The sequence below is a fragment of the Phalacrocorax aristotelis genome, chromosome 5 (genome assembly GCF_949628215.1).
Source record: "Phalacrocorax aristotelis chromosome 5, bGulAri2.1, whole genome shotgun sequence".
Lineage (NCBI taxonomy): Eukaryota > Metazoa > Chordata > Aves > Suliformes > Phalacrocoracidae > Phalacrocorax > Phalacrocorax aristotelis.
The window spans coordinates 42,280,591-42,308,171 of NC_134280.1; the positions used below are offsets into that span (position 1 = coordinate 42,280,591).

The 27,581-nt window shown below is 39.1% G+C and overlaps 1 protein-coding gene across 5 annotated transcripts in view; it reads right to left on the reverse strand.

Moving 5' to 3' along the window:
* The window catches only part of AGAP1 (ArfGAP with GTPase domain, ankyrin repeat and PH domain 1), a 394,362-nt gene that overhangs the window by 188,016 nt on the left and 178,765 nt on the right, over positions 1 to 27,581 (reverse strand). For all 5 annotated transcript variants that reach the window (XM_075094139.1, XM_075094138.1, XM_075094136.1 and 2 more), the window contains exon 7: positions 10,455 to 10,582. In XM_075094139.1, the coding sequence (XP_074950240.1) occupies positions 10,455 to 10,582 (128 nt within the window). The remainder of the gene's footprint in view (positions 1 to 10,454; positions 10,583 to 27,581) is intronic.

Here is a 27,581-nt window from a genome sequence, read left to right on the forward strand (position 1 = left end):
CTACTGCCACTTTTCCACACATTCCTATTCCAAGCCTTTAAATATTTTCCTTGCCGTTATTTTTTGAAAACTTAGATAGTTCTGTTGATGTGGCAGGCACATATTCATTCTATGCAATATAGCCTTAACTGGATACAAACAATTTAATTTGTTTTATTAGCATAAGAGTAAGAAAAATGTTGGGAAAAGTCTAAATTCTGGTTTTCTACTTCGAAATTGCTAAACCAAATTCTGCCTCAAACCTAAGAAAAAAATACCTAGTGCCATAGAACTGCATAGCTGGACTTAATCCTAGTCTGGAGACATCAGTGCACTGACAGCTAATCAAGAAAATGAAAATAATTCAATGTTGTGAAATGGCTGCTACGGTGACAGTTCCCAACACATTTAGTATGGGGACACAAAACTAAAGGAAGACATTCCCACTTATTTGAAGTAGTCAAAAATGTAAGGTTACATCATAGTCTTGTAAAAAATAAAGCAGTCACTCAGCCTATAAAACAATTAACAAATTGAGATAGCAAGTAGCTAATAGCAGCAAACTGAGGAAAATTGAAGGGAAAGGACCAGAAGGTGATTAAGAACAAAGTCTTGATTTTTAAATTATCATTATTATTATTATTATCATTAGTAGTAGTAGTAGTAGATGTAACATCAGTAAGTACTAAAAACATCATTACAAAGGATGGGGAAGTGGTCTGGACAGACAAAAGGACAGATTTTTTTCCTGTCATATATAAGTATACCCTCTGAGGACATACTGTATACGCTGATGTGGGACTGGGGCAGGGCAAAGGTGGAAAATTCTGCATGCTGTTGAAGAAAAGCTCACCAGATGAGCAGCAGTGGATGAAGGGTCTGCACAACAACTCACACGTAACTTAAGGGGGGAATAAAGGTCTGTGACGCACGCAAAAGGGTGAAATAACATCTTTAAAGCAGTCGAGTTTCCTAGAAGTGAGGGAAGAGGGTAAAAAGGTATTTGCAGGATGCTTGAGGAGAAGGATTCTCCCATGACACTTAACATGTGACTTGGTCTCATCTTAAATGCCATAGGTAGGAATTCACCAGGTAAAGCTCAGAAGGAAAAGCAGCAAGCGTGCTCTTTGGCATCGCTCCTACACTAGTGAGGGGTCTTACATGCACGTGAAGGTGCCATACACGGTAGGCACTCCTTTGGGGAGGCACCAGCAGCATGATGGGACTTCTCACACACTCCTTGGAGGTCAGCGTAAGGACCAGAATCTCAAGTTGCAAGCAGAGGTGAGCTGTCCAAATGAAACCTCTGAAGGAGAACCAAGTAGGAGACAATCCTTCTTTATATCATCCAGCTGAAGTTTCTTGTAGTGATTTCAAGTCCTCTTGTAATTATTCCAGTTTTGTTTTGGTTTTATTGTTTGCTTGTTTTTGTTTTGGGTGGTGTGTTTTGGTGGTGTTTTTTTTTTTTTAATTTAAGAAGAGAAGGGTAAAGAGGAAGAGGCATGAGAGAAGCAGCTCACGTTTGGGTTGAAGGGCCAATAAATGCAGGTAGAAATCCAGGAACACCACTTTTTGAAAGTCACTTTCTCTGTAAATAACATGTTTCTCAGCTCATTTCTTTGTGACAGAATGGGGCTGACAATACAGTAAGTGGGCTGTTTGATGGAGAAAGATCTCCTCTTTCCCCTCTTTAAATGTGTGTGTGCGCGCATGCGTATGTACATATATATATATCTAAAAGGACATTAAATTTCATCTTTCCTTCATTCTGACTGAATTGGAGAGGTGTGGCTGTCAGGAAGCCAGATGTAAGGGTACTGAAAGTAACAGAGGATCTTGAAAGAGTTTTTCTACAACATTTTCCAGTGCCCAGAGGAAGTAGCAAGCAGGATTTTGAGATGGCCCAAGCATATAAAACAAAGGAGGTGAAAGAATGAGAGGTGAAATGATATTTTTAGTGTCCTAACAGAGAATGGTAACACCACAGCAGGATGACCTGGGAAGAAGTGACCTTAATTTAACCCACATTCGCTTTCCCTTTCTCTATGGCATCTTGCTGAGACACCATGGAAATACCTAATAGAGGAGAGTAAATACCCTGCATGAAGACACACTGAACCTGTGGAAGTCAGAGTTTACATCTCCGAAGAAAGACAGGAAAGGCTATTGCATGAAAAAAAGTAATGAAAAAAACAACAAGTAACTAGGGCACTCTAAAAGTAATTGCCAAAAGTTTGCCGAAGTTCAAACAGCCAAAGACTTTGGAAATGAGTACTCAAAGCACTGGACATGTCAAAGATGAGGAGGGTGGTACGGAAGCCTTAAAACGTGGCTGACAAAAGAAGGTATGAGGTGAACACCTGGAAACTCAACAACTGTAAAATAGCATTAGGGAAGGAGACCACAGACACTGGTGTCAAGCAATGGCTTTCAGACTAGAGCACTGAGGACCTACTGTCCACTCTGCCGTGACTGAACCAGACTGGCGCAGGGAGAATGAGGGATAATGAAAGCTAAGGAAGTAACCATTAATGGAAAAAGGCACTGAACACATTAAAACTATGCAGCTGCAAGACTCACTGGAGGAAAAAAAAAGATGACAACAAGCGATGAAGATGGTGGAGAAAAGAAAGGCCACAGCAGGTTTATGCCTTAAAACATTTAGAAGCCTCTTCTACAGAAAGGAGAGGAAAACAGCAAGAAGGAAAGACTGAGATGTTATACACCAATTACACAATTTGAACCACAAGCTGTTAAAAATAAAAGGATGCCAGCTATGTTCTGTTTCATAATATTGATCAATTTGGTAACTATGCACTGCCACCTTTCTTCTTTAACTATACTTAACAGATCTTTACCCTAAGTGCCTATTTCCCAAACAGAGCACGTAAAGGATTCCCTCAAATTTTACCTTTTTAACCTTTCATCATCTTATAGCATCATTTTATACTTTCTGGCAGTAAGGCACTGTCTCCTGGGTTTTTAAGTGATTTTTTTTTTCCAGAAGCGAGTAACTCCTAAAGGAAAACACATACATGTTTGGGCACTCTAGTCGCCTAAGACAAACGTTCCTATACAGACAGCTTCTTTTATAGAAGTCATGCAGGCAATGTTTCTCTTCACACATACTAACCCCACTGGATTTCCAACTTTGTAAATAAAATTCTGAGATGGCTTCAAAATAAGCCATGACAAGTCCACGTCAAATGCACTGGCTGGGAAAAATAAATTAATCTATTTCAATAAAAGACTTAAAAGTGGAAAACTTCAAGGCTTCCACAGAATCAAAGCATGACCACCAGTACTGAACAAGCTCCAACTCCTACTGAGGGTGCCAATAATTGGCAAACATATAAAACTATATGGCTGCTCTAAAACACCTCAACAGAGAGAATGGGTTTGATAAGAAAGAGCTCAGACATGACTTCCAAGTTATAGCCTGCTCAGACAGGAGCAATGAAAAATGCAACCAGACAAGCACTTGGAAACCATATTCTTAGTAACATCACCAAATAGAAGTCTAGGGACCTTGCCAATATTAAGACTGTAGAGAGCAGTTTCCTGCCATCAGTATGCAACCATTTAATAACAAGTCCGCTGGAGTGAAGTATAGGATTTAGGACACATGGCAATAACTATAATTCACAGAACTTAACATTTGTCCCAAGTCATAAAAATCAAGTCAGTGAATCCAAAGAACAATCTTCCTTACTGTACGTGTAACCCAACACATATCTAATATAAACCCATTTGCTGACTGTAGACAAGCTGGTCAAAGTTGTGGCAGTCAAAAACTAATCAAACACTCTAATACCCATTGGGACATTACACAGCTTAATGTTACCTTTTCGAATAAGTCATTCCAGCAAGCTGCTCTCAAGACTTGGATGTACCTGAGATGCAGCTACCTCAAAGGCAGACACTGCCAACGAAAGCATTAAAGCCGGTAACAAGATTCCTGCTGGTACCTCACGAAAAAAAATAAACCCCCAAAATTATTGTATACAACGTCCAGAGTTCTGTGCAGAAAAAGGATTGAATCAAGTCAAACCCCATGCTTTCAAAGCTTTTCCATATTTCAGGTTTTCTTAGTAAACAAACCAGTGAGTAATTTACCTGGCGTGACAGGAGCTCAGCAGTGAACTGCATTAAGAAAAGGTTGGACTTAACCTCATATTTGCAAGGGGCATTTTCCTGACTGGCCCATTATACAAAGGCAGCAAAATATTTATCTTATATCTTATAAAAATTACCTGGTATTGCCAAATGGTTCATAAAGCTTACACAGTACAAATGTCAGGCCAAACCACTGAATGAAAGCATAGGAAGAATAAAGCTGGAATTTTTCTTCTTGCAAAGTAACCCAACAAAACCAGAATCAATGCTTTTTTCTGCTCTCTAAATATACCGGATGCCCTCCAGAAAATCATCTCTAACCACTGCTTGAGGAGAAAATGAGGGCAGCAGGTCCTACTTTTGAAACAGGCAAGAGATTACGAGAGCTTCAGGGAGCCTTGGAACTGCTGGAATAAAGCAAGCCTTGATCAAAAGCATGGATTACACACCCTATGACAGAATGCATCTGGTGTCTGTACCTTCTCTTCTTGGGGAAAGCAGGGAAAAGCGTATTTCTGTAGAAACACAGAAGCCTTATGAAAAACTCTTTAGTCAGGACACTAAATTTTTACTTTGCCTACTTGTGTACAATTTCTCTTCTGAAAGTCACATTACCTCAGTCTTTCAGCTGAAAACGCTATAGGTGGGAGTCCAATTTATTCATGGGATTTTGGTGATATACAGCCACACACCCGAAGACAGATCAAGGAGGAAGCTTTTTAGTCCTTGCCTCAGCAAAAGCCAGAAAGCTTTGAGCATGCTGTCATGGAATACAAATTTGACAGCAGATTTAAAACCTAGGTCCAGATAAATGACTCTGGAGATTTTGGTAAGCCTAGCTCTCCACAGTAAGACCAAATTGTCTTGTAATAATTGTATTATTTTCCTGTATTTAGCAGTTTAACATCATCCTTTGGGACATATTAGAACTTGTCCATCTCAGGAGCTTTTGCCTTTTCTCATTTTAACAACAAGGTAGAGGAAGGAGCAGATCTGTCCTATCAGACAGACCAAAGAGTACCAAGAGAATCTGAAGACAACTTCTGAAGTTGGCACATGCAAAACAAAAAGTTCTCTCAATGAAATTACTAATAGCATTTCATTAAACAAATGTGACAACAGGCTTCAATGCTACAGTGGCAGCAACTGCGTTATGAACTGGAAAATCTACAAGAAGATCAAGTCTGAGTCTGAAGTTTAAGAGACCTTAGAAAGGAAAAGGTAATAACAGGCATAACAAAATCTAACACAGGAATGTGACTGTGGTCCTGTGAAGGTAAAGAAAGGAGGATAAAGTACAACAGATGCACTGAGTTTTAACATTTGAGTCCTGGAGAATGCGCTGCCATATACATGTCTACTGTGCCTGAATCTATGTGCATGAACAAAGGAGAATATATACACACACATATATAAAAACCTTATTTAAAATAAGTGTTAGAGATTACTTAGAAATAAATAAAAAAGGATTATGATGTATGTTGCAATGGTATTAAATACTGTTTTTACTTCTCTTTTAGTTTTCGTTTTGCAATTACATGAACAAGCAGAAGGAAAAGCTAGTTAAGCAGCGTAGTCTCTTCTTTATTCAAGCACCCAAAATATTAAACAGAATATTTAATCCCAAACGACCCCCGCTATAAATAAGATAATTGTACCCTACTATTTAGTGCTTAGCCATAATCAGGTCTCATATACAGTAAAATAATGGATGATTAAGATGACTACACTTTGCTTTTTAATAGTTTAATTTACATATTTAGACAATCATGTTGTAGTAAAAACTTTATGGAGGCATAGTGCAAGCATAAATAATGCATCTTTACAGATTTTCAGCAGGTAGTAGGGAGCAAGCTTGTGTGCTAGCCATACCTAAGCTGCATCTTAGTAAAATGTACATTAAGGTCCATACCTTTCTCAGGTATAATGCAAATCCCCCAGGAGAGTGACACTGCTGACCAGTAAGCACTGCAGTCTGTATGTATAATGATTTTGTGGGTGACTTTACACAGTAGAACTCACTACTGACTTGGGTAATATTTTTAAACTCAGAGCATGGAAGGTGGGGCGTCTAAGGTCCCTCTCTGTCATGGCAGCATACATGTAGTACAGGCAGACACGGAAACATGGTGCCGTTTCAATCCCCTCTCACACAGCAGAACATAAACAGCTGAATTCCAAGAAAGACAGCAGACTACAGATTGCATGAACGTATAGTCACTGGTAAATAATCTTTTCATTTTTACCTCCAAAACTGTAGTCCACTAGTAAGCTCACACCGCTGGGGACTCCTAGCTGGAATCTCCACATAATCAATTTGTCTGAAGAGAGGCCCAAAGTCCTTCACACAAACAGCAACTACAGGTGTCATGCCACAGGGTTTTCAGATGTTTTTACAACAGTGTAAACTTCAAAACAGGCACAGCTGCAGGTAACTACTCAACAGGTTATCCAGTGCAGGGATACTTCACGCAGATTTCTGATGCATCTTGAGCTCAGACAGAATGCATTGAGGACCAAAGGTGGTGCCCACCTGAGCAGCCTCATGGCTTCTGGAACAAGATGATCTCCACTTTCCCAGTCTGGACGGTGAAAAGAGCCCTTCAGAACTGCTGGATTGGCACTATTCTTGTAAGTTAGTATCTTCAGAATGCCTTCCTGACATGTCAGGTGTAAAGGACAAGTGACATCTTCAGTACAGGAGTGAGTTTACGGAAAAGAAATGCCTATGAGGTTTTGTGATGTAAGGGGAACTCATGCTATTTTGAAGTAAGATTTAGCATGGTCTGCAAGCATATCAGGCCTAGAAGGACTGGCAAGGGGCAGGGGATGTGGGGAAGGAAATGTGGGATAGAGACGAGGAAGACACCAGATACAGAAGTGACTGGTTTGTACTCCCCTGCTGTGCATTTCTTGTTGATGACCAAAGTAAAAAGACCTATCCCGAGATGCCCTGTGGCTGATAAGAGGCCTTCAATACACTAAACACTTCTTCCCCTCAAAACAACTCAGTCTACCTCTTGAAGTGTTCAGAAAAAACAGAAGGTGAGCTGCTGACTGTAGTACTTCTCAATGCATCAGACAGATTGTTTCCTAGCAGAGTATAAGCAATATTGCACCATTCTTCTTGTTGACAAGAGTATATAACAGTTGTGTCCATCACAAATCATGAATGATATCCTTGGATTTGAGAATAGAACTCTGCATGCATTCTGTGCTGCCCTGAAAGCCAACACATGTATGGGAAGTACTTGCACCAAGGGTTATTGACTCTGGCTATCAAAGGTTTCCAACTAAAACCCTCACCTGGACTGACATATATGCATTATAACCCAAAAGACAGAGAAGGGAAACAGAAGCAACACCTACTGCAAACACAAGTGGATTTTGTCATTGGAATAGAAAGCATCTCATTCTGTGAAGGAGGCCTCTGGAGGTACATAAGTGCATGAGTGTAGGCATATTTGAGAGCAGTTTCTGGAAAGGGACATCACCTAGGCCTACTGGACATGAGTAAAGATATGCATCTAAACACACAAACAAGTCTTTCACCATTTGAAAACTGAAACTACTGGGTGGAGAAGCCCTTGTTGGTATTATGCCTTCGAATTTGCCCCAAGGTATGCTAAGAACTAGACTGGGCAAGGTGACACTTCCCCTTCCCTCCTTCTTATTTCCTTCCTCTAAAGCCTAAGCTCTTGACTGCAGAGTCATCTGGAGAGTTTGCATGAGTTAGATCACCAGAGTGATCCAACCAGAGAAGGTGCGATATATCACTTTATCTGAAGTGGTCTGTGTAACCACTACTGCTGAAGGCCTCCACTCCTGTGGAGAATGCAAGTGGCAGGGCACTGTAACCCTAACATTTTTGATTCATGGAGGAAATCTTCAGTGAAACATCATTACGTCAAAAGAGATGTTATAAAGGGCAAGACACCAGCCAGTCTTCCAACCAAGATCAGAGATGGTAAATCTTCCCCCAGATCATCTTAAACTTGGAATTGGAGTTGCAAAGTTCTTTTAAGTCTAGGATAAGGATTCAACTTCCTTTCATTAAACACGGTCATACTGCCTTTAAGAGTAGCACAAAGGCAATAAGACATGAAACAGATTTATGGCCTATACTTTTAGGCATGACATCAGTCTCAGAAGACAGACATCTTTGACTAGTGTTGCAATTGCCCCATTGGATAATTATGCCAGCTGGTAAAGGCAGTAAGGAACATTATTTAATTTTTATTGAAACAGATTGTTACCTTGCTACCTTGTCTTCATTTTCCCAAACAGTCCTTACCACTGGCATGAAGTTTGCTGCATAGGTGAAGTACTTGTCTAGAATTTGGTATTTGCTGTTGGCTTCTAAACTTGTTTTGTGTAGGAAACCAGTGAGAACCTAGATAGTTGATGATGTTCATCAAACAAACTTCATTAACAAGAAGGGGGACCGCAACGGCTTTAAGACAATGCAGAACATAGAGATGCAGCTGGCTAAGAATGGGTTGTATAAACATCATCTATTCTCCTCAGAAAGTCTTGAAAAACTATAGTCATCAGCAGACTGAGTAAGCTAGGTCATTTTTGGATCCAAGAGTAAGGTCAGTACTGGAAACAGTGCCATTGGTTCTCCACATTTCTGTGACAACGTGTTTCCTCTTTCACCACTGTATAGGATGGGCCTCACATAGCCCCTACAGGCAGAATAGTTCCCCTTGGTCTAAAAGTATGAGCATACACAACTGCCTGGAGGAAATTCACACAGAGGAGCGTTTCACACAGAGGGTTAGAGAGAGGTCAGTGAAGGTGGCTGCGGAAACTTGGTCAACGTCACATGTGACAGAAAAGGGGAGAACATCTTCCACATGAGGAACTTGTACTTCATCAGAAGACGCCAGGGCTCTTCAGAAGGGTCATGCACCTTAGCATCTGCTTTAGAAAGGGGGTTCTGAACTTCAGCATTTTCTTTTGGTGTAATCAGCAGAAGCGAGAGTTACAGCCTGAGGTCGGTATCTGGACTCCGCTCAAGGCAGAACATCTTACAGCAAAGAACTCTAAGACCAAAATGACACCTGCATCTTTAGAGTTAACTCAGTAATGCAAGTTTCCACTAGGGCACAGAAGGAGACCGGTCACTATGACCACAGAACAACCAGAGCCTTCATCCTGTGGTATAAATCTAAACAGAGTGCTTTCAGAAGACAGTAACATGTCAAATTAAAGGTGGGGGTGGGGTGGGGGGGAAGACAACAAAATCTTTTCCCCAAAGATAGAACACTTTTTCACTATACTGCTTTTTGCCAGAAAGCAGACACTCTCAGTGTGGGAGAAAGGTCCATAGATAAAACAGAACTTCACACGGGTGGCTCAAGACTACAACATAACCTTAGAAGATATTATTAGCGTATTACTGAGTTTAGACTAAAAAAACATGCCAGGAGAGCTGGTGGATATCAGACATTTCAGACTGCTATAGCAGCAATCAGGAAACCAGGCCACAGCTCTGGCCACAGACTGTAAGGGTCAAAATGATGGCCCTGTACATCCATCTGCTGAGAGTGACAGCACACACAGCAGGAACACAATCTGACTGGCTGCAAAGGTCTTGGATCTGAATAATAGAGCTCATATATATCCTAACTGTGAATGTACACAGAGCTTATCATTGACATTAGAAAACAAAAATACTGAGAAAGAGTATCACAAGAGAAATACAGGAAAGCGTATGAACGTATGCGGGTAAAAATTGTGCAAGTTAGAAAATCTTGGTATTAGCCATATGTTTCCAGAACTACCACCAAGGCCACCAGACTTTCCTGCTATACATTAAGGTGGCATTTTGTTTTGTTTTTATATAGTATCTAGAAGTGAATAGCAAAATTTATCGCTATGTCATTAAGGGGGAATCATTTCAATTGAGCATAACAGAGACAGGCAATTACAACTGCGCACAGTGCTCACCAATGTAAAATTCTAGCACGCTAACCACTGAGATACCCCAGCTCTTATCTCTCAGCACACAACTGAATGAGAACAATAACCAAAAACATAGTGAGGTAATTTTAAAACACAGTACAGCAAATCCTGCCATTGTAACAACGGATCTACTCGGAACAGCAGGCTGCTGGGCATAAATCAGTATGATCAAAGATGGCTTTCAAGCCAAACTATTTTACTGCAGCAGTTTCTTGAAACAAAGTCAAGCCAATTAAAAAAGTATTGCTTCAAACTACAGATCACTGATACCTTTCAAAAAAAATGTCAACTACCTATCAAGCAGCAAATAGAGCACTAGCATTAAATACATTAGATGAAAAGCAACCCATCAGCTCCTTTTTCAAGCAGGTAGTCATTACAGTCTGTACCTGGCTGATATGTACGGCAGAAACCTGGGCGGAACACACAGATGAGTGGCTTGGAGAGTTTGGTAGAGATTTGCAGGGTCCAATTGAGAGCTGCTGTTTCTTCCTTGTTGCAACGATCTTCTGAGCAACTAAAGAAAAATAAAACATACAGACAGGTAAGCTACTGAACACACTGTAAAATATGGTATGTCAAAAATCCACAGAATACACAAAACAAGGTTTTCCATAGCCAAGGCTTGATCCAAAAATTGATTGTAATACACCTAATTATGATGACAGATGCTGGCATTCCACATTATGTGACGTGTGAGACTCCAGCTCTGTTTTCCACATGGATGAAATTGCCCCAGACCCTCACTTGACTAGCTGAGTACCAGACAGAGTAACATCCAAGCAGAAGGGGAAAAGGCAGGTGTGCAAGTTACAAAAAGCAATACTAGGAATGCTATAACAAGTCCACTACATGCTTATAATATCACACTGACAAAGCTTATGGCAGTAGACATTTTCCATTCTTCTTCGGGATATTCTCCTTGCAGACAGAAGGTAAATACAAGCAACACTTAACAATCGAGTTCAAGTGTATCACAGTGCTATTTACTAGTATGATCCTGGAAGGTGTCCTACATCAAAGAGTGAAGGTTCATTAGGAAAGCTATCACTCCTGCTCCAAGCAGGTTTAGTTTACAAGATGGCATGTACTCTCTGCTGCTGAGGAACAGGGAGGACTTTTCTTAATTATGAGCCACTGCATCAGGACAATCAGTTTTGGAAACCACAAGTTTAAAGAACTTGAAAAAAAAAAATGGGAATAATAAAACTGATAAAGGGTCCTGGTCACAGAATACATGGATTAGCGGGGCACACATCACATCACATCCCATTCAAATTCATTATGGAAAGAAGCTATATCGTGATTTCTAGTTTAGCTTTTATCACTTAGCAGCACTAGCACAGCTGAAAAAACGCCAAAATTATTTTGCAATTTATGAAAAAATTTTCTTCAACATATAAAGAAAAGCCGCATTTATCAAACAGATACAGGGATGAGAGTCACTAACATCGCTATATACAGCTTAGCAGACTCATAATAAAAAATGGAAACAGCGCTGATCTGAAATGCAGCAACTTCCACAGCTCTCCTATAATTTTTCAATTTAAAAAAGTCAAACTATTTCAGAAGTTTGTTCTGTGATACACTGGAATTTCAGTTCATTTGGCTAAGGCCTTTGGAAAGAGCTCTTTTTAGGTCATAAATACTTAAAAATAAAATCCTTTACACTACAGTTGTTGCCTACCTTTTCGGTCACAAATTAAAAAGTAAACAAAATTTCAGTCTTCAGAAGCAAAGACTAGTGTAGTGGCTAATCAAAAATACTGCTAACTAAATTTAGCTTCTTTGCATGCAGCAGTCTTCATGAAGTGAAGCACGTTATGAAACTTGTGCAATGGAGCCTGTAGTCAGCTTTCACCATCTCCATCAAAATGGGTTAAGTGAGGCAGAATGTCAACAATTATTGGCATCTACTTAAAAAGTCACACAGAAACTTGTAATTTACAGGATTCAATCAGCCTTGTTCAGAAAAATACAAAAAGGTATTTATGTAAATTCCACAATTATTTTTTATCAATACATTATAACACAGGCAGAGATATTGTTTAGCAGTGTAAGCATACAATTTCTTCTCAAATGAATGCAATTTTAATAACAAACTGGTCCATGGCTTATGTTTTTCATGTAAATGAATGATGGCATAAGTATGATTTAGTGAAAATACATTGTATAAAAAATGGCTCATATATATGAAGAAGCAGCAGCTTCATTAGTTACATCCCACCTCCAATAGGCCTCTTATCATCCTGAAAGGATGATATCAATTAATTTATCTTCCACTGGCATATTGATCATAACCTTCATCAGCTAATCATGTTTAAATTACAGAGGAATATCGTAGCACTCTGTCATTTCAGACCCATTGGTTTATTGATCTGGAGCCTGGAAAGCCATATATTAAAATATTTTAAAACACATTAGTGAATGCAGAGAGCAAACCGAAGGTCAGATTTTAATATATGCACATGGATTTGTCTTCATCATATGCGGTAAAGAGCTAAATTAAGACCAAAACTGAATTAAAACCACACATGAATGAAAACTACCTTCTCAGCAAAAGCTTCCACACTCACATGGGAGAGGTAATTAGTCAAGGAAAATATTTACCTCTTTCTTCCAACCTGAATATAGGTGTGTTTGTAGCATCACATTAACATACGTAATGCAGTCTTGCCGAATTATCGCTCTATGCAGGCACAAGGGAAAAATAAACCCAAGACAGTCTGAACTCAGCTACTCAAATGCACGATCTGAAAGCTAGCTAAGTGCTACAAAAGCAGACACCAATAAAATAAATAAATTTTTTAAAAGCAAAAAAAGTACAAATTGTTAGTCTGGAAATGTGAAGAGTAATCCACAAAGCAGCTGGAAATGAAACCTTACGCAGAGCAGCACAAAGAGCAATTTATCCTGTGCACTCTAAAAATGGTAAAATTGCAGCAGAAGATCTAATGTTACCTACTTAAAATTGTGCTACAAATTCTAGAATAGACCATTCTTAGCCTCAAATTTCTTAGTTCTTCCCTCCATTAGAAAAAAAATGATGTGCCCCCTAATGGAAATCCCCTTCTGAGCTGCCAAACCTTCCCAATTCCCCCTCCATTTCGGCAACATGTCTAATATCCCCCGCCAGAGCACGATTCCTCCTGCCTCTCCCCTCTCTTCATTAGGCAACTCTCTCTCCTTTGAGACACCAAACAGTTTTGCTTCTTTCATTGCAGTCATGTAGCCGTCACTCCATAATTAGATTGCATTCAATATTCAAGTGCTCAGGGCTACTTGCCCTTGGATATGATGGTGATATGAGCTTCAGAAGTACCTAAAGGAGTACCCTGACCTTTCAAAGTTTGCAACATATGAAAGACATGACTGATCATCTGTGGGGCAATCGCCGGACTGTCAAAAGACCTACTGTGCTCTTTCTAAAGCTACCTTGAGAGAAGAGATGAAACCTAAATCTTGCCCATCAGAAGTCAATAAAAGGGGTTCAGCACATATCTCCTCAGCAGTGCTGCTACAAATTCACATTTTCTACATCTTCTATTCCAGAGAAGAAAGCCCTGAAATACACAAAACTTAAAATGGCTGGCACTCAAAACCCCACAGATCTGCTAACTCCTGCTGCTGACATCTTCAGACACAGTAGTTAGGGAGGAAAAAAACCACAGTTAAATGGTTGTGTAGCAAGAGAGAAATACACCATAATTATAAGAACTAACACCAGACCCAGAGAACAGCCATGCTATGTTGCTTGTTCAGCCCAAATCCCCTTTCTGTTATTACATCTTTGTTAGGACTCAAAGCGATCACTCGTTAGCTGCTTAGCAGCAGTAGGAAAAATCCTTAAACCAACACATTTTGTTTCCGCAGCTACAACTATATACAAGTTCACACTGGATTTATGAGCAACTTTGTCAGAGTGCATCAAAATAGATCCAAAAGCATGATCCGCCCCCCCCCCCGCCGCCAAAAGGCAGTACCACCACCACCACAGTTTAGGCAGCTGAGTGGCTTGGTGGGACCTCTACAGAAAAACATACAGCAATAAATATTGCTCTTCAGCAATGCCTTACGCAAGTTGTGAATGTATGTAAACATCTTTTTGCTGTAAATGAAAGCCAACTAGTATACTTCATTAACTAATTTAAGGCTACTCAGAGTCAAAATCTTCAGATTAATATTGAAGTGCCTGTAATTGAAGTGTCAGTCCAGAGGAAGATATACAATAAAACAAACGTTTTTCTATAAAGTGAACAGAGAATTCAGGAAAGCAGAAATTGTTTTGCCCCAGAGCTTTCAGGTTCTATCTCACCCCAAAGATGATACAGTGCTTCTGAAATGAATGTAAATATACTTGCTAAGATATGTTTCTAAAACAGATGAATGCTGACTTAATCTATGTGGCAGATATAAAAAATAATCAAGATAGTGACAAGCATTTCAACTATTTTTAAAAATCAATTGCATTCTCTCTACTTTTATATACTCAATTAAGCTATGAATTTCAGAGAGGTTTTTATTGTAAGCCATTTATCTGGAGTATGAAAAGCTAAATAAAATTTATTTGCGAAGTCAAGAACTCTTCTGCAAATAAACAGGGATATGCCAAGGATATTTAGAGCTGTAAACCAGGAGAATTGATATTTAGCAAATATCTCGTCTTTGAGGAAGACTGATACTTATTTCTTACACATTTAACTTAATTTCACAAGCCAGAACGACTAGAATTTATATTTTGCTTTAAGGCCTTCTTAATGAAAAGCACGTGAAAATCCTGGTCTGCAAGATGAATAAAATGTCCAACTTCGGAAAGAAAGCTCTTGCATTGAATGCCACCTCTTCCATGCCTGACCTAGCTCACCAAAACAAAATTAACCTTCTCACCCCCTGCCACTTTCATCTCAAATGCTACTTTCTGTTAGTCAAACTACTCATTTGTAAGCAGCTCCTGCTAACTGCTTGCTGGATCATTTATTGGAAGGACCGTACCACTAACCAGGAAAGCTTGGTGGTCTAGCAGTCCCCAAGCTGTAAAGCAAGGTTTCAGCACTCCAGCTCAGCAGATCTGCATTGCAAACCACAATCTTTTGCATTTGCACGTAGAAAAAAAAGGTACCCATACACTAATTTTTGCTAAGCAAAGCTCTCCTATTCTGCTCTCAAGGCATGGGGTTGACTATCAGAAGACTAAATTCACTCGCAGGAGGAATAGGAGGTCACCTCCTCTCCCCGAAACCCAGAGCTGCGCCTCCATAATGAACCAACTCCTCTTTGTGCTCCATTTCGGAGCTAATCACCATTAGAAATACTGTTGCCAGAGTAACTGCTCTGACAGAGTTGTCTTTCCTTGGTTCAAAAGGCTGTTCACATGTCAACTTCTCGTGCAGTGTGAGGCTGCTTTGGCAGGGGCAGCTGGGTCTCTAAAATCTCATTAGCACAGCTTCATTCAAGTATAAGGACAAGAAAGGCAGAGACCTGGGGGGAAAATACTCCTTACAAGAAGTTCAAGACACAAGGTAAGACTGTCTCATCTAGCTCCACACCTCTTAAAACTGAAAACACAAAGGTGCCTCTGCATTGCACAATAGATGTGTTTGGGGAAACTTCATCTAGCCCAAGAGAGGATCTCTGCCCAGTTTTAAGATGGGTCCTGGAAAACGTCCAGAGGTATCAACAATCTGATCACTGCTCTCTTTCCCCAAAAGGCAGTGAACAGAGTTACTGCTGTGTCCTTTACATTGCTTCTTACCAAGGAACACTTGAAATAATAAAAGGGAAGACTGCAGTCATACAATACCTGCAACATCTGGCATTATTTCTCTTCTCACTGATCACCGGTACAATGCCATTGCGTATTTAGGAGATGCAAACAGTCTTCTCATGTTACCACTAATTTAAATCAAAATTGGTTTCTCAAAAGCATGTATAAGACCATTAATCTCCGCTGGGTGTCCGACAACGAGTAAACACCAGGTTCAGTTAAAACCTGCTACTTAGTGCAAAAGATGGGAATGCAAGAATTGTGCAGTTAATTTTCTTCCACTTATCGACAGACAGAACAGCTTTTAGCTGATGTCAGAACGCTCATGGCTGACTGAAGAAACAGCAGAAGGAACAAATGCTCAAGAATATTTATTTTAACTGCTGGGGGGGGGAAATAATATGAAAGTTTACACAGAGATTACTTTTCATCTTAAAACCACGTGGCCCGCCCCGATCATTTTTAGCAACAAACAACATCATATCTTACAGAAAGTCTCTGTTCAATTCACATCACCCACTAGCCATTTGTAAAAGGTGAATAATTAGTTTTAAACGAAACCCATATGCTCTTGCGAACAGGAACAGCCTGACCTCTGAAAATGAATGTTGGCTTTTTCAACTTCAACAAATCTTAATTCTTTTTGCAAACATTCATGAAAACTACTGATTTGACTGCTTTTACAGACCATCAAGACATCTCTGTGTACAGAAAGCATGGAATATTAACCTCACTGCAACTGGTGCTAAACAAGATGCTTGATAAGACGATGATTTGTAAGGAAGGCTAAACAATATATGCGGTATACTGCATCTTTGAAAAGGGCATGCTCTCACTGTAGGCAAAGGCACTCTCACACTCTCACAAAGGCAGTGGTGATATTTAAGTGTGAGAAAACTAACATTTCATCACAAAGCTTACATAGGAAACCTGATTCTCTGTTTAATTGATAAAAATTGTGAAAAATAATTTTACATGAAAACAAGGTCAAAATATTTGCTTAGTGCTTGAAATTGCAAGGGAAGGAAAGAGCTTCAGAACCATCACAAAATCTGTAATCCTCCATTTTTGAACACAAAGCGTGAGGACAACCAGCTTGACCCTGCAACCGCTAGCATCCCTTCTGCAGCCCACATGCTCGCCACTTGCTCCCTCCCCAGCTGGGTATCTGGCTTTGTCAGAGGACACATCATCCTGAGGTTGCAGCTATTTGGGCACGTTGCAGCACTGTGTCTGCACATCCAGCAGCTAAAGGGCCTCTGCAAGTGGGTCAGAAAAACGCGCAGGAGAGAACACCCTCCTCCCATGTTCGACGCTTCAAACTTTTCTTGTGACAGCCTTGTTCTTGTTGATAAACTAACATTTCCACGGACTAATCCTTGCTTCTGAAAAGTATTTCACAGTTTCAGTAGTGGTCAGCATTCTCTACTACTGTAATTCCTACAGAACAGAGAAACTAATACAGCAGAGAATATCCCAGCTAGCAACTCCAGGCAAAAAAACATTAAAATCGTGGAACAAATACCATATGTGCCATAGTTAAGGTATGCCTTAACTAACTCCTGCATACGTCCTGGTTCCTAAAAAATCCCAATAACCTAAAGAGAACGTGGCAGGGAGCAGGAGAGGGAAAGCGGAAGAAGCATAACTAGTATAACTGATACACCAACAAAATCACGTTTCATCAGATGAAAAAAAAAAATTTGCTTCTGCCCATAAGCCCCGTGGATGACCATTTACTTGTTTCATGTCAAAAGCCCTGCCTAAGGAAAACATACTGTGGGATGTTAAGATATATAGCAACTTACACTTTTATGGCAGCTGAATTTTAGCTTAATATTCTGTGTTTACAATAAGTAAGCATTCAGTAAAAATACATTTATTCCAGAATTACATATTACAGGCGAAGCAGTAATAACTATAAGAGCAAGCACTAACCACAAATGCTTTCAAATGGGAAACATTAATGTAAGTATCCACTATTAAGGCCATTGTGTCTGTTATTTTAAATTCAATCAATTTTTTTTACACTAAACAACTTTTATACTTCTCCCTTTAAAAGGAGAGCTTGGCATACCATGTGCCAGCTATAATACAGGAATGAGTACTGGACTCCTATAGTATCCAATGGGGCTTGGATGCAGCAATTTCTCAAGTTACTTTCTGGGTGTGTGTGGGGGAAGCCAGTACATATTTGCACGCGTCCTGAATGTGCTGCCAATACAAATTCAATATTTTCAATAACTACAGACTTTTAAAAAATTTAAAAATAAATTTAAAAAATGAATTCACTTCTTGCTGCATGTATAGACTGACTCACCATTACAGGCAAGAGAAGATTCAGGTGCCTGCGTTCAGCACAGCAGCGTAACGACAGCACCGCTCTCTACTGTAACAAACACACCTCCCTGTCCTGCTGAGGGGGACACCTCTGCCAAGGGACATCTCCTTTAATGTCTACCTATAGAAAACCCCTAAGTCTCAGCCTCAGAATTCTTACCTGTTTCAGTTCTTTCCAACAATCATTAGTCTGTCCCATGCAACATTATCAGCAATTTAACACGGTATTCCTGTGTGCAAGCACGTTGTATATAAACCAAGGCAAGCAAATGCACAAAATCAGTACACAACATAGCATGTTGTTGCACGAGATGCCACTTCTAGCAGGAAAATCAGCTTAAGAACTTTTTGACCCAGGAGTTTTCAGTGATCTAGTTTAAGCCTTGGTCCAACAATCAGCCAGTATGAGCACAGCTAAAGCACAACATACAGCCAGAAATTTCTTAAGCTGTTTTTCCCTGTAGAAAGTGTGCGCTGTAAATCCATACCCATAGAGGTGAGTCATTATTTTTCACTGAACACAAACCTGCTTAATGCTCTAACAGACTATAGTGTTGCTTGCTGGGATAACCTCTATTTCACATTATAGCGTGACCAACAAGGGTGGGAAAATTAAGCACGCTGGTACTTGCCTCTGAGCCTGCACAGCAAGAAAAGACTCAAACTATCTGACCTATAGTGCAAAGCACCAAAAGCATTAGAAAGTTTTACAGGACAAAGTGTTTGGTTAACAAATCTTTACTTCCTAAAACAATTTGATTACATACCTACATGATACCTGCATTTTTACTACTTGACTAAAACACAGACTAAAACACACGTCGAAGCGCAGGGTAGTCATATTAACCACATAGCCTTCACTTTTGTATTATTTCCCTGTACTTCTCAAGCACCTATGCGCAATCTAGAAAAAAAGCATCTCAACCCAGCCTTCCGGTTACCAAGGAAACAGTGTATTTCACATGAGATGTGCCTCTTCCCCAGTGAGAATAAGGTAAGCAGGTAGATGTTTAAACCACTGTATGTGTTTTAAGTGCTGTTATTCTATTTCTGCTATGTGAAACTACCTGCCTTTGCAGGTTCAAAAGAGTAAAAAAATTTAAACAGGTATTTCAATAAAGACAAACTACGGGAAACATGATATTGAACAATGTCAATGCCAAAGAAAATGCAGCAATTTCAGGTGGCAAATCAAAAGTTGATGTGCTATTAAAACAGTTGGCTAAGAAAAAAGGCATCGCAACCACAATTTCACATCATAGAAAGACAAGCAGCGAATACTCCTGCATTCCCTTCCCAAACATGTACTGCTGCCAATGACAGCATAATTTCTCCCTGCAGCCTGTACCTGTATTCTCAGAACATGGAAGAAATGTCAAAGGCTCTAAGCTTCCAGAGGTTTATTTCTGGAGACTCAGTAACTCTCCATTTCCCTCACTTCTCTCATTGTTAAAAACTGAATTTCTACATCACTTTTGAAATAACAGTAACACTGGATACTGCTTTCCAAAACCTTCAAAAAGGTGTGTTAACTTGGTAATGCTAAATAAACCCACTTAGTTTTCTAAGACGGAGAGAAGCTATCACTCCTACACTAGGCAGGTAAAATTATGCAAATAAATTAACCTTTTAGAAGTGTTGATATATGTCTGTTGTCACAGGTAAGTTCCTAATAAGAAGCAAAATCCTTCACAAGCTGTGAATGAATACTATACAGTGACAGAGAAGACTGCTTTCTCTGATCAACACACTGTCTTCCTTGCAGTATCCCTTTTAATATAAAGCTATAAGGTAGATAAAAGCTTATTTATGATTAATCCAGTGAGCTCTTCAAAGCTGCTCCCAAAATAGGACAACAAGTTTTAATATAGGATCCAATTCTTACCTGAATTCCCTTTGTCTCATATTAAAATGAATTTATCTTCATTTATGACTCAATTACTTTGTAGGGCTATTAATTTGCTGGAAATGAAGCTATTGTGTCATTGCTCCTATTAATTGGGGGATTTAAATGCTGACTGTAATAAACAGTTACCTTCAGAATGGAACAAAGTCAAGGCTACTCATGTCAATTTTGGAATGAAAAAAATTGCCTGGACAGCCAACTACACAGCTATGAAGCTAGAAATACATCTTCTGCAAAACACGAACAAACCAGGATAAGTCATGCTATATACTTTGCTGATCTGTATTAGTCAGTCTTCACTTTCTCAAATGTGGGACAGTTAAAACTTTACACTATACATAATTGTTTGATATAACCATTTATATTCTTCTGGGAACGATAGGATAATACACTGCCCAGCAGCAAGTCTACTTGTAGCAGAGCAGGCTTTCAAAGCAAGTTCAAGCTCTTCCTGGCTTTAGTTAATGAACAGAGGAAACATACACTGAATATAATGTGCATTACAAAGAAGAGTTAGTAGCTTTATTATTATTACACAGGCTCCTCGAAAGAGCTTGAAGTCGCATCTTATTACTAAAATGCACAATCCTTTCACCCTACTAAAATAATTTTATAACTCCTCAGGTACAGAAAGTTTCCAAGAACTATTAGGCTATTTCATAATACAAGTTAATAGGAAACATCTGTATGAACACACAAATTTTATACTAGAAAAAAATGCTGTTTCGCAATCACCACAGTTAATAATCAAGTTCAGCTACATTGGGCTAGTTCAATGTCAATGTTTCTAAAAAGTTTTAATACAAGTCTCCTCAAAATAAATTTAAAACCACACCTTACTTGTACCTTTGGTTTTTTGTGATGCTTTCATTGAAATACACATTTCAGCTCTAGCGCTCAGAAATAACAACTGTTCTTGTTTTACTGGACACAAAAATACAGTTATAAATAAGACTCAGTATTAAGTATCTCCAATCAATGCCAATACATACTTTTTCCTCCACAGGTAACTATGATTAACACTGCGTATCACTTATTCCCAACTTTGATGCAAATTACTGTCTCCCTATATTATGTAAGCAATTATGCCAATAAATCCAATAGACAATCTGGAAGAATATGGCATCTGAAGAAATTAGAAAAATAAGCCTATGTTTTCTTCACTACTCAAACTGTGTTGCAAGTAGAAGCATACAGCTGGAAGATTTAAGGCAAACACTGTGTCAGGCACAAAGGTAAAGACTTTTGCACACGATTTAGCTAAGCAGTAAATCATGAAACTCTGTTGATCTTTCCGCTATGACGGAATCAAGTCATAAAACCTGTTATTTCACACAAAGATACGATTTTAAATACAAAGGTTAAAAGAACACAACCAGACAACAGCACATTCAAATACAATTATGTCAAATTGATGTGTTTCATAAAATGCTCGTAAATGAAATAATTGGGTTTTTAACTATGCTTTAAGAATAAAATTCTTACGCACGGTGTTGTTGTATGTTATTTAATTCTGTGTAAAAACATAGAATTAGTTATTAATCATACTAATCATGTCAAAACATGGGATCAAATAACCTAACAATACCATGCCTAAGAATTTTACCACCTGGCAGGAATTTCACATTTACATTTTGAAGTAGCATCATGGAAAGGCTATATTGTAGGGCATGCTACTGAATTACAGTTTTCTTAGACAGTATTTACACTTTCTAAAGATTTCGGTGCATCCAATAAGCTCCCCAATAGCACACAAAATGACAGAAAGCTTCTGGTTACACTAGTGAGAATCAAACATATCCATCCTTGTAGGAAGAAGCAAACTTTTTCAATTTACTAAATAAAATTCAATTTTACTTATGCCTCATTCAGAGGCTTCTGTTAAGTCGCTTGCGAAGAAAAGGTTCTGTTACAAAAAAAAGGCCTTTCATTAGAATAATCAATGATTTTTTTAAAACTGCCAAAATGATTTTAAATAGTTTCCTGAAAACCCAAAGTCTCTGAATCCAGAGGTGCAACCATGTGTTGACATTGCAGAACTACGTGTCCACACACAGCACATCTGGTCCCAAAAAAGGGCTGTGCCCCAGCGTAGCAGAGTGAAAAATGTAATTTGTGAATAGAATATATATCTCTTCAAATTCTGAAGTATTGCAGCAGTCCTAAAACTAGCTTGTTTGTATGCAAGACAAGTTTGGATGCCGTAAGGGCAGAGTTTAGCATGCTGTTCATGGAGGATATAAAGCACAGTCTAGAGTCAATGATGACTGCAAGCATGGGCGACGCAATCTACTGTTTTGCTCCATCTCAAGTCGGTTCATGAGCTTTCGACATAAACTCCCTTTCCAGACTGAATCGGCAGAAAGCAGACAGATGCTAATCTCTGAAGTTGCAAGACAAGTACGATACGGCTGGAAGACAAGATAAAAACCAGGATGCAGTTCACAGGCAGTTCAAGCACAAGGTATGCTGTCCACCTTTCTGATGCTCTGCTAATGGTTAATTGTTCTTGTGGAAAACTACCTAATTTTATTTAGCTTTTAAATATCCGGACTCACTTATGTTCTGTTACATCTAGGTGTTAACTACTTAACCAGTGGACACTCAAGACTGCACTGGTATTCTGTGGCAATTTCAAAACATTTTTCAAAGTCCATTTTCAGCCAGCATCTATTTGAAATAAAAATCCATAGAGTTGGCTCTGTCATTAAGAACTTGGTTCTCTTTTATTTCCATGTTTTTAATACCAAACTTCACATAGGAAGAGAAGTTGTAATCATATGTTTAATGAAACCCAGCATTTTGCCTCCTAAACTGTTATTTTTATCCCGTTTTCCAACCACATCATGCTTTCCTCACCAATACGTGATGCAAGCATGATGATATTGCTCCAAACTACAGCTTGATTAATAAAACCACTGAAGGCACACTTCAGTTCTGTAGTGGCAGATTAAAATTCATGGCGAGCTACTTCTGTCTTCCCCTGCCCTCCCTGCACATCTGGTAGACACAGTCATATGGCAGGCCAAAGACTACACAAAGCAGATGATTTACACATAGAGGAGTCATCCATGCTTTGATTAGAAGTATCTGGGCATATCAGAGGTACAGAGGACCAGCAAAACCCGCAACAGCTCTGTCCATTTTAACCAGACTCCTGGAATACCTCAAAACTGTTACGTTCACTATATAATTTGAACAAATACTACCTCCCTCGCTTTAAATAAAGATGTTATCCCTCAAGATGTGAATATTCCCCTCAGGAAAAGCAAAAAGAAATTAGGTATCATCTCTCATGCAGAATATTTCCAGCCTGCTGTCTCCTTGCCTCAAACATCAGCAGTTCTGTCTTTAAGAGTGCTACTTCTTTGGACAGCATCAGCTCAATGGCTTTTGAGCACTAGAGAGACAGCACAAAGTTGTTACTCCTCCCTAGCAGAATTTTTCAAAATAAAAGAATTTAAGGTACTTTTAAGACACTCAAACTTCACTGTTACAATACTGATGCAGCTGCACCCCAAGGTGACAATCTCCTGTATAAGACTGAATTAAATGTAAGAACAAATACATTGTGCAAAGCAAAAACAACACTACAGCAACATCCAGAAGATACACCAACACATCACCACTTCTCAAGCCTAAGTTATGTATGTTGTTCACCATCAAAATCAAGAACTACAACAATGTTCTTGTACTTTAAAGAAAAACCTTCCTCAAAACAAACCAAAGGTCTACATAAGATGAAAACACCTCAGCTGATGAACTCGCTGTCCACCGAGCCATCAAAATCCACCTCTTGGACACACTAATTCCTATCAGAAAAATTGTTACACTTACTGTTACCGAGACTGCTGCTTCACTCGCAGGTGAAATAAATCCTATTCCAAATACGATCTCCACAAATCCAGTAGCAGATATCAAGTCATCTACTCTATTACTAAAGACTAAATTCTTTATTTGTTTTTGTGGGTTTTATGTGCATTCAGCTGTCATAAAAGCAGTAACCCATCAGAGTAGAAGCATCATGTAACATTTAACATAAATCTCACAAAACATGTAAGCCCCCCCTTTGCACTTTAATCATTTGCTAACAGTTACAATAAGATTGTATTAAAAATTTAAACTGCCCTACTTAGTGCAATTTACCTTCAAAGGTCCATTTCCAGAAAATGAATTCGAATGATATAAATGTCGAACACTTGATCAGATTTATTGCACTGAAGAATATTTCTCTTGATACAGATCAGACGAGTGAAGGCTAATGGCCTTAGTTTTATTACTTTTTAAGCATGTAATGGGAAAATTTAGACATTTTCCCAAGACTAAGCTTTGGCAAGAATGGTACATTTACAGAATGACAGCACAGAAGAAAGCTGTGCGATCTCTTTAGAGATGACAGGTTCAATGGCGTTGTTAATGGAGAGATTAATGTAAAGTATTTATCCAGATAATTTGTCACACAACAGTTAGGCCTGAGTGCCTCTCCGCTAAACAGGGACAGGAAAGATAAGCAGAAACTTCTGACTACAGGCAAGTTGCTCTACTGAATTGGGGACAAAATGGACAGTCTCAGGGAAGACAACTGAAGGCACACTGAGACTGTAAAATAAGGAGCTAAGTGATACTGCAATAGGTACAAATTAACCAGGCTTTGCAGGTGATTAGAGGACACACACTAGTCACCCAATCATTGGCAAATTATAAAAAAACCGCTTCCAACCTCCCACCTTTCCATTCCCACCATGTTTTCCATAAACATGAAAAGTACTTCCAAAATACTATGAAGCAATAGGTTTGCTTGTCCAGAAAGATTTTTTTCTTTTAAACTGAAAGACAGCTGGGACTCCTCAGATTTCAATTAATGTCTAGGTACTTATCCAATCAATCATCAAGTGCTATAAATTTCCTATATTTCTCATTAGTTACTCTATTGCACAGCTTAAATCTAAACATACCTTTCCATGAGACTGTAAATTATGATGTGTAAGACACTAGCAACTGTATCAGCCATCAGAAGAGGCGTAAATAATGAGAGCAAGTCAACTCTATATACGCTAAACTGAAGCTGATTTACTCCTCACCATTTTTTTTTATACAAAAGTATCACTGACAGAAGCACCACTAACATACTACATCTCTTGGAGCTTGTATATATGACTTGAAACCAGTAATGACCTGTCTGTATTAATATTAACAAGTTTTATGCACAAAATCCAATCTTCTATGGAAAAATACTTCTTTAGCATCTCCCAGTAATGTTCCTTCACTAAATGCAGATAAGCAAAGGTTTGTTTTTCTTCAAGCTCTAAAGTTAAAATTGTTTTTGTGACTCTGAAAACTAACTTTGGCCTTTTCAAAGGGTTTGCATGTGGTGAGACACTCCAGAAGGTACCTAACCCAGCAGTATCTTGTGCGCTTAGAAATTTTGGGGTCTCTTATACTGAAACAGAAAAGAATATGTATTCATACATTTATTAACAAAATTCAATTAGCTTTTTAGTCTCAGACCAGCTTTATAATAATTTTTTTTCTGAATTAAAACTCCCCCAGGGTGATTAACAGGCACTTATGCTCTGAGTGAGGCATTGTTTTCTCTACAACTGATACCAGTCCTGCAAAGCCTGGCCGACAGCAGTGTACTGCTTTACTGTCTTCCAAGGAAGACTGAGAACTGACCTAGAATTTTAAAATCCAAGACAAGCAACATTTGCTTCACAAACAAAGCACAAATAATCCAAACACAAATCATAAATGTGTCACCAACACATGAAAACAAATTTCCATTTTCCTACCACATCTGCTTCATGCCTAGCTCCATCAACCGTTGACTTAAAATTGACTGTGAAGGGACCACGCTCGCTTCCGCAGAAGGCGGGACAACTCCTGCACTACGGCAGCGGGTGCTGCCAGCTCTGTCCAGTGCCCACAGCCACAGCAGCACCGAGCTACACCCTCACCTCATCAGGTATGGCTCTATCTCACCCCAACCTTGTAAGGATAATGACGACTCTCCTCCTTGGAAGAAGCTCTGCTGGAAATTAAGGCTTCAGTTGTGCACGTATGTGTAAAGCATGAAAGAAATTAAACCCTGAGAAGACTGTGAATAATCTGACCAGCGCAAGGACTTTTTGTTAAGCAGCACACTGGGTAATTGCAACACACACATGTACTGGTGTACTTTCCCAATGGCTAATAAAGATTTTCCATTTCTCCGGAGAGTTTCCTGAGTGAACACAGTGTTTGCTACCGAGGAGAAGACAGCACTTGACACGGATGACTGAAACAGGCTCAAAAACACCTGCCTTCTGTTTCCATCTGTGTAAGATTTCTTAAGAAGTTAATTCAAAGTTTGAGAACTTATAGGAAAATTTCATTCAAGGGCTTTAAATCAAGAGCCAAAAGAAAAAAAAAAGGAAAAAAAACCTCCACAAAATCAAAGAAAACCAAACAACAGCGAACTGAGGGCCAAAGTGCAGTCTTGCTACTTCACATCAGTTACCAATTACCAGCAGATAATGAAGTGAAGTCAGATGTGCTGACTGTCACAGTACCCACCAAGAAACCACTTCTCGCCCCACCCCAGCCCCCCCAACCAAATCGCAGTTCAAATTAGCAAGAAAAAGCTCTTCATGGCAAAATTTTTGTACATCACTTGAAATTTTAATCATATCTTCCTTACATATCTTCCACATTTTTAAAATCTAATACTGGTGGAAGCCAGCTTATTGCCATGACATTTGCAGTACTACAAGCGCAGGCAAGCATTAACACAGGCAGTAACTGCCAAGAAAACACAGCAAAGGTATTTTTAACCCCAAAACTCTCAAAATGCTTTGTTAACTTGCACAGCAAGCAACCAATTGACACAAAACAAGTTTGCCAGAGTCCCCAATTTCTGTAATCCCTTAATAAAACTGGTTAAGGCCCTGTGCCCAACGCTTAATAGTCAGGATAATTTTTGTAACACAGAGACCGGCCGCGTGGTCCCATACATCTGCCAAGTAACTTTCCAGCTTACTACTAAAAAGAAAATGGAGCATGCATTGCTGAAACAAGTTTTCATGGATCTCAGGAAGATTATTACCTCTGGAAAGACAAAATTAACGAAATACTAAAATATGTAAAGAGAGGCTATTCAAAAAGTAGTTCTATATTCTACAGACTTATCTCTGAATTGTACAGTACAATACTATGCTGTATTTTCTGTTTTTCACAAACTACTGACTAGATCCTATGATGGACAGAGTCTGGCTGTGGTGCTTTGGGCATGAGTGTACACACAACGCAAATAACTAAGGAAAACTAAACACAGAAGAGCTTGATATAAGTGAACGACATTGATATACAAAATATACGTTAAACATTGCACCGTCCCAAGAATCTAGGCATCATTAAAGTAACCATATGAACAGGACAAGAAGCTTCTGTATGTTCAAAGTCTATTTTGATCCTTAGCAAAGGATCTGGGATGCACAGATGCCAACAGCTAGCCCAATACCACATCCA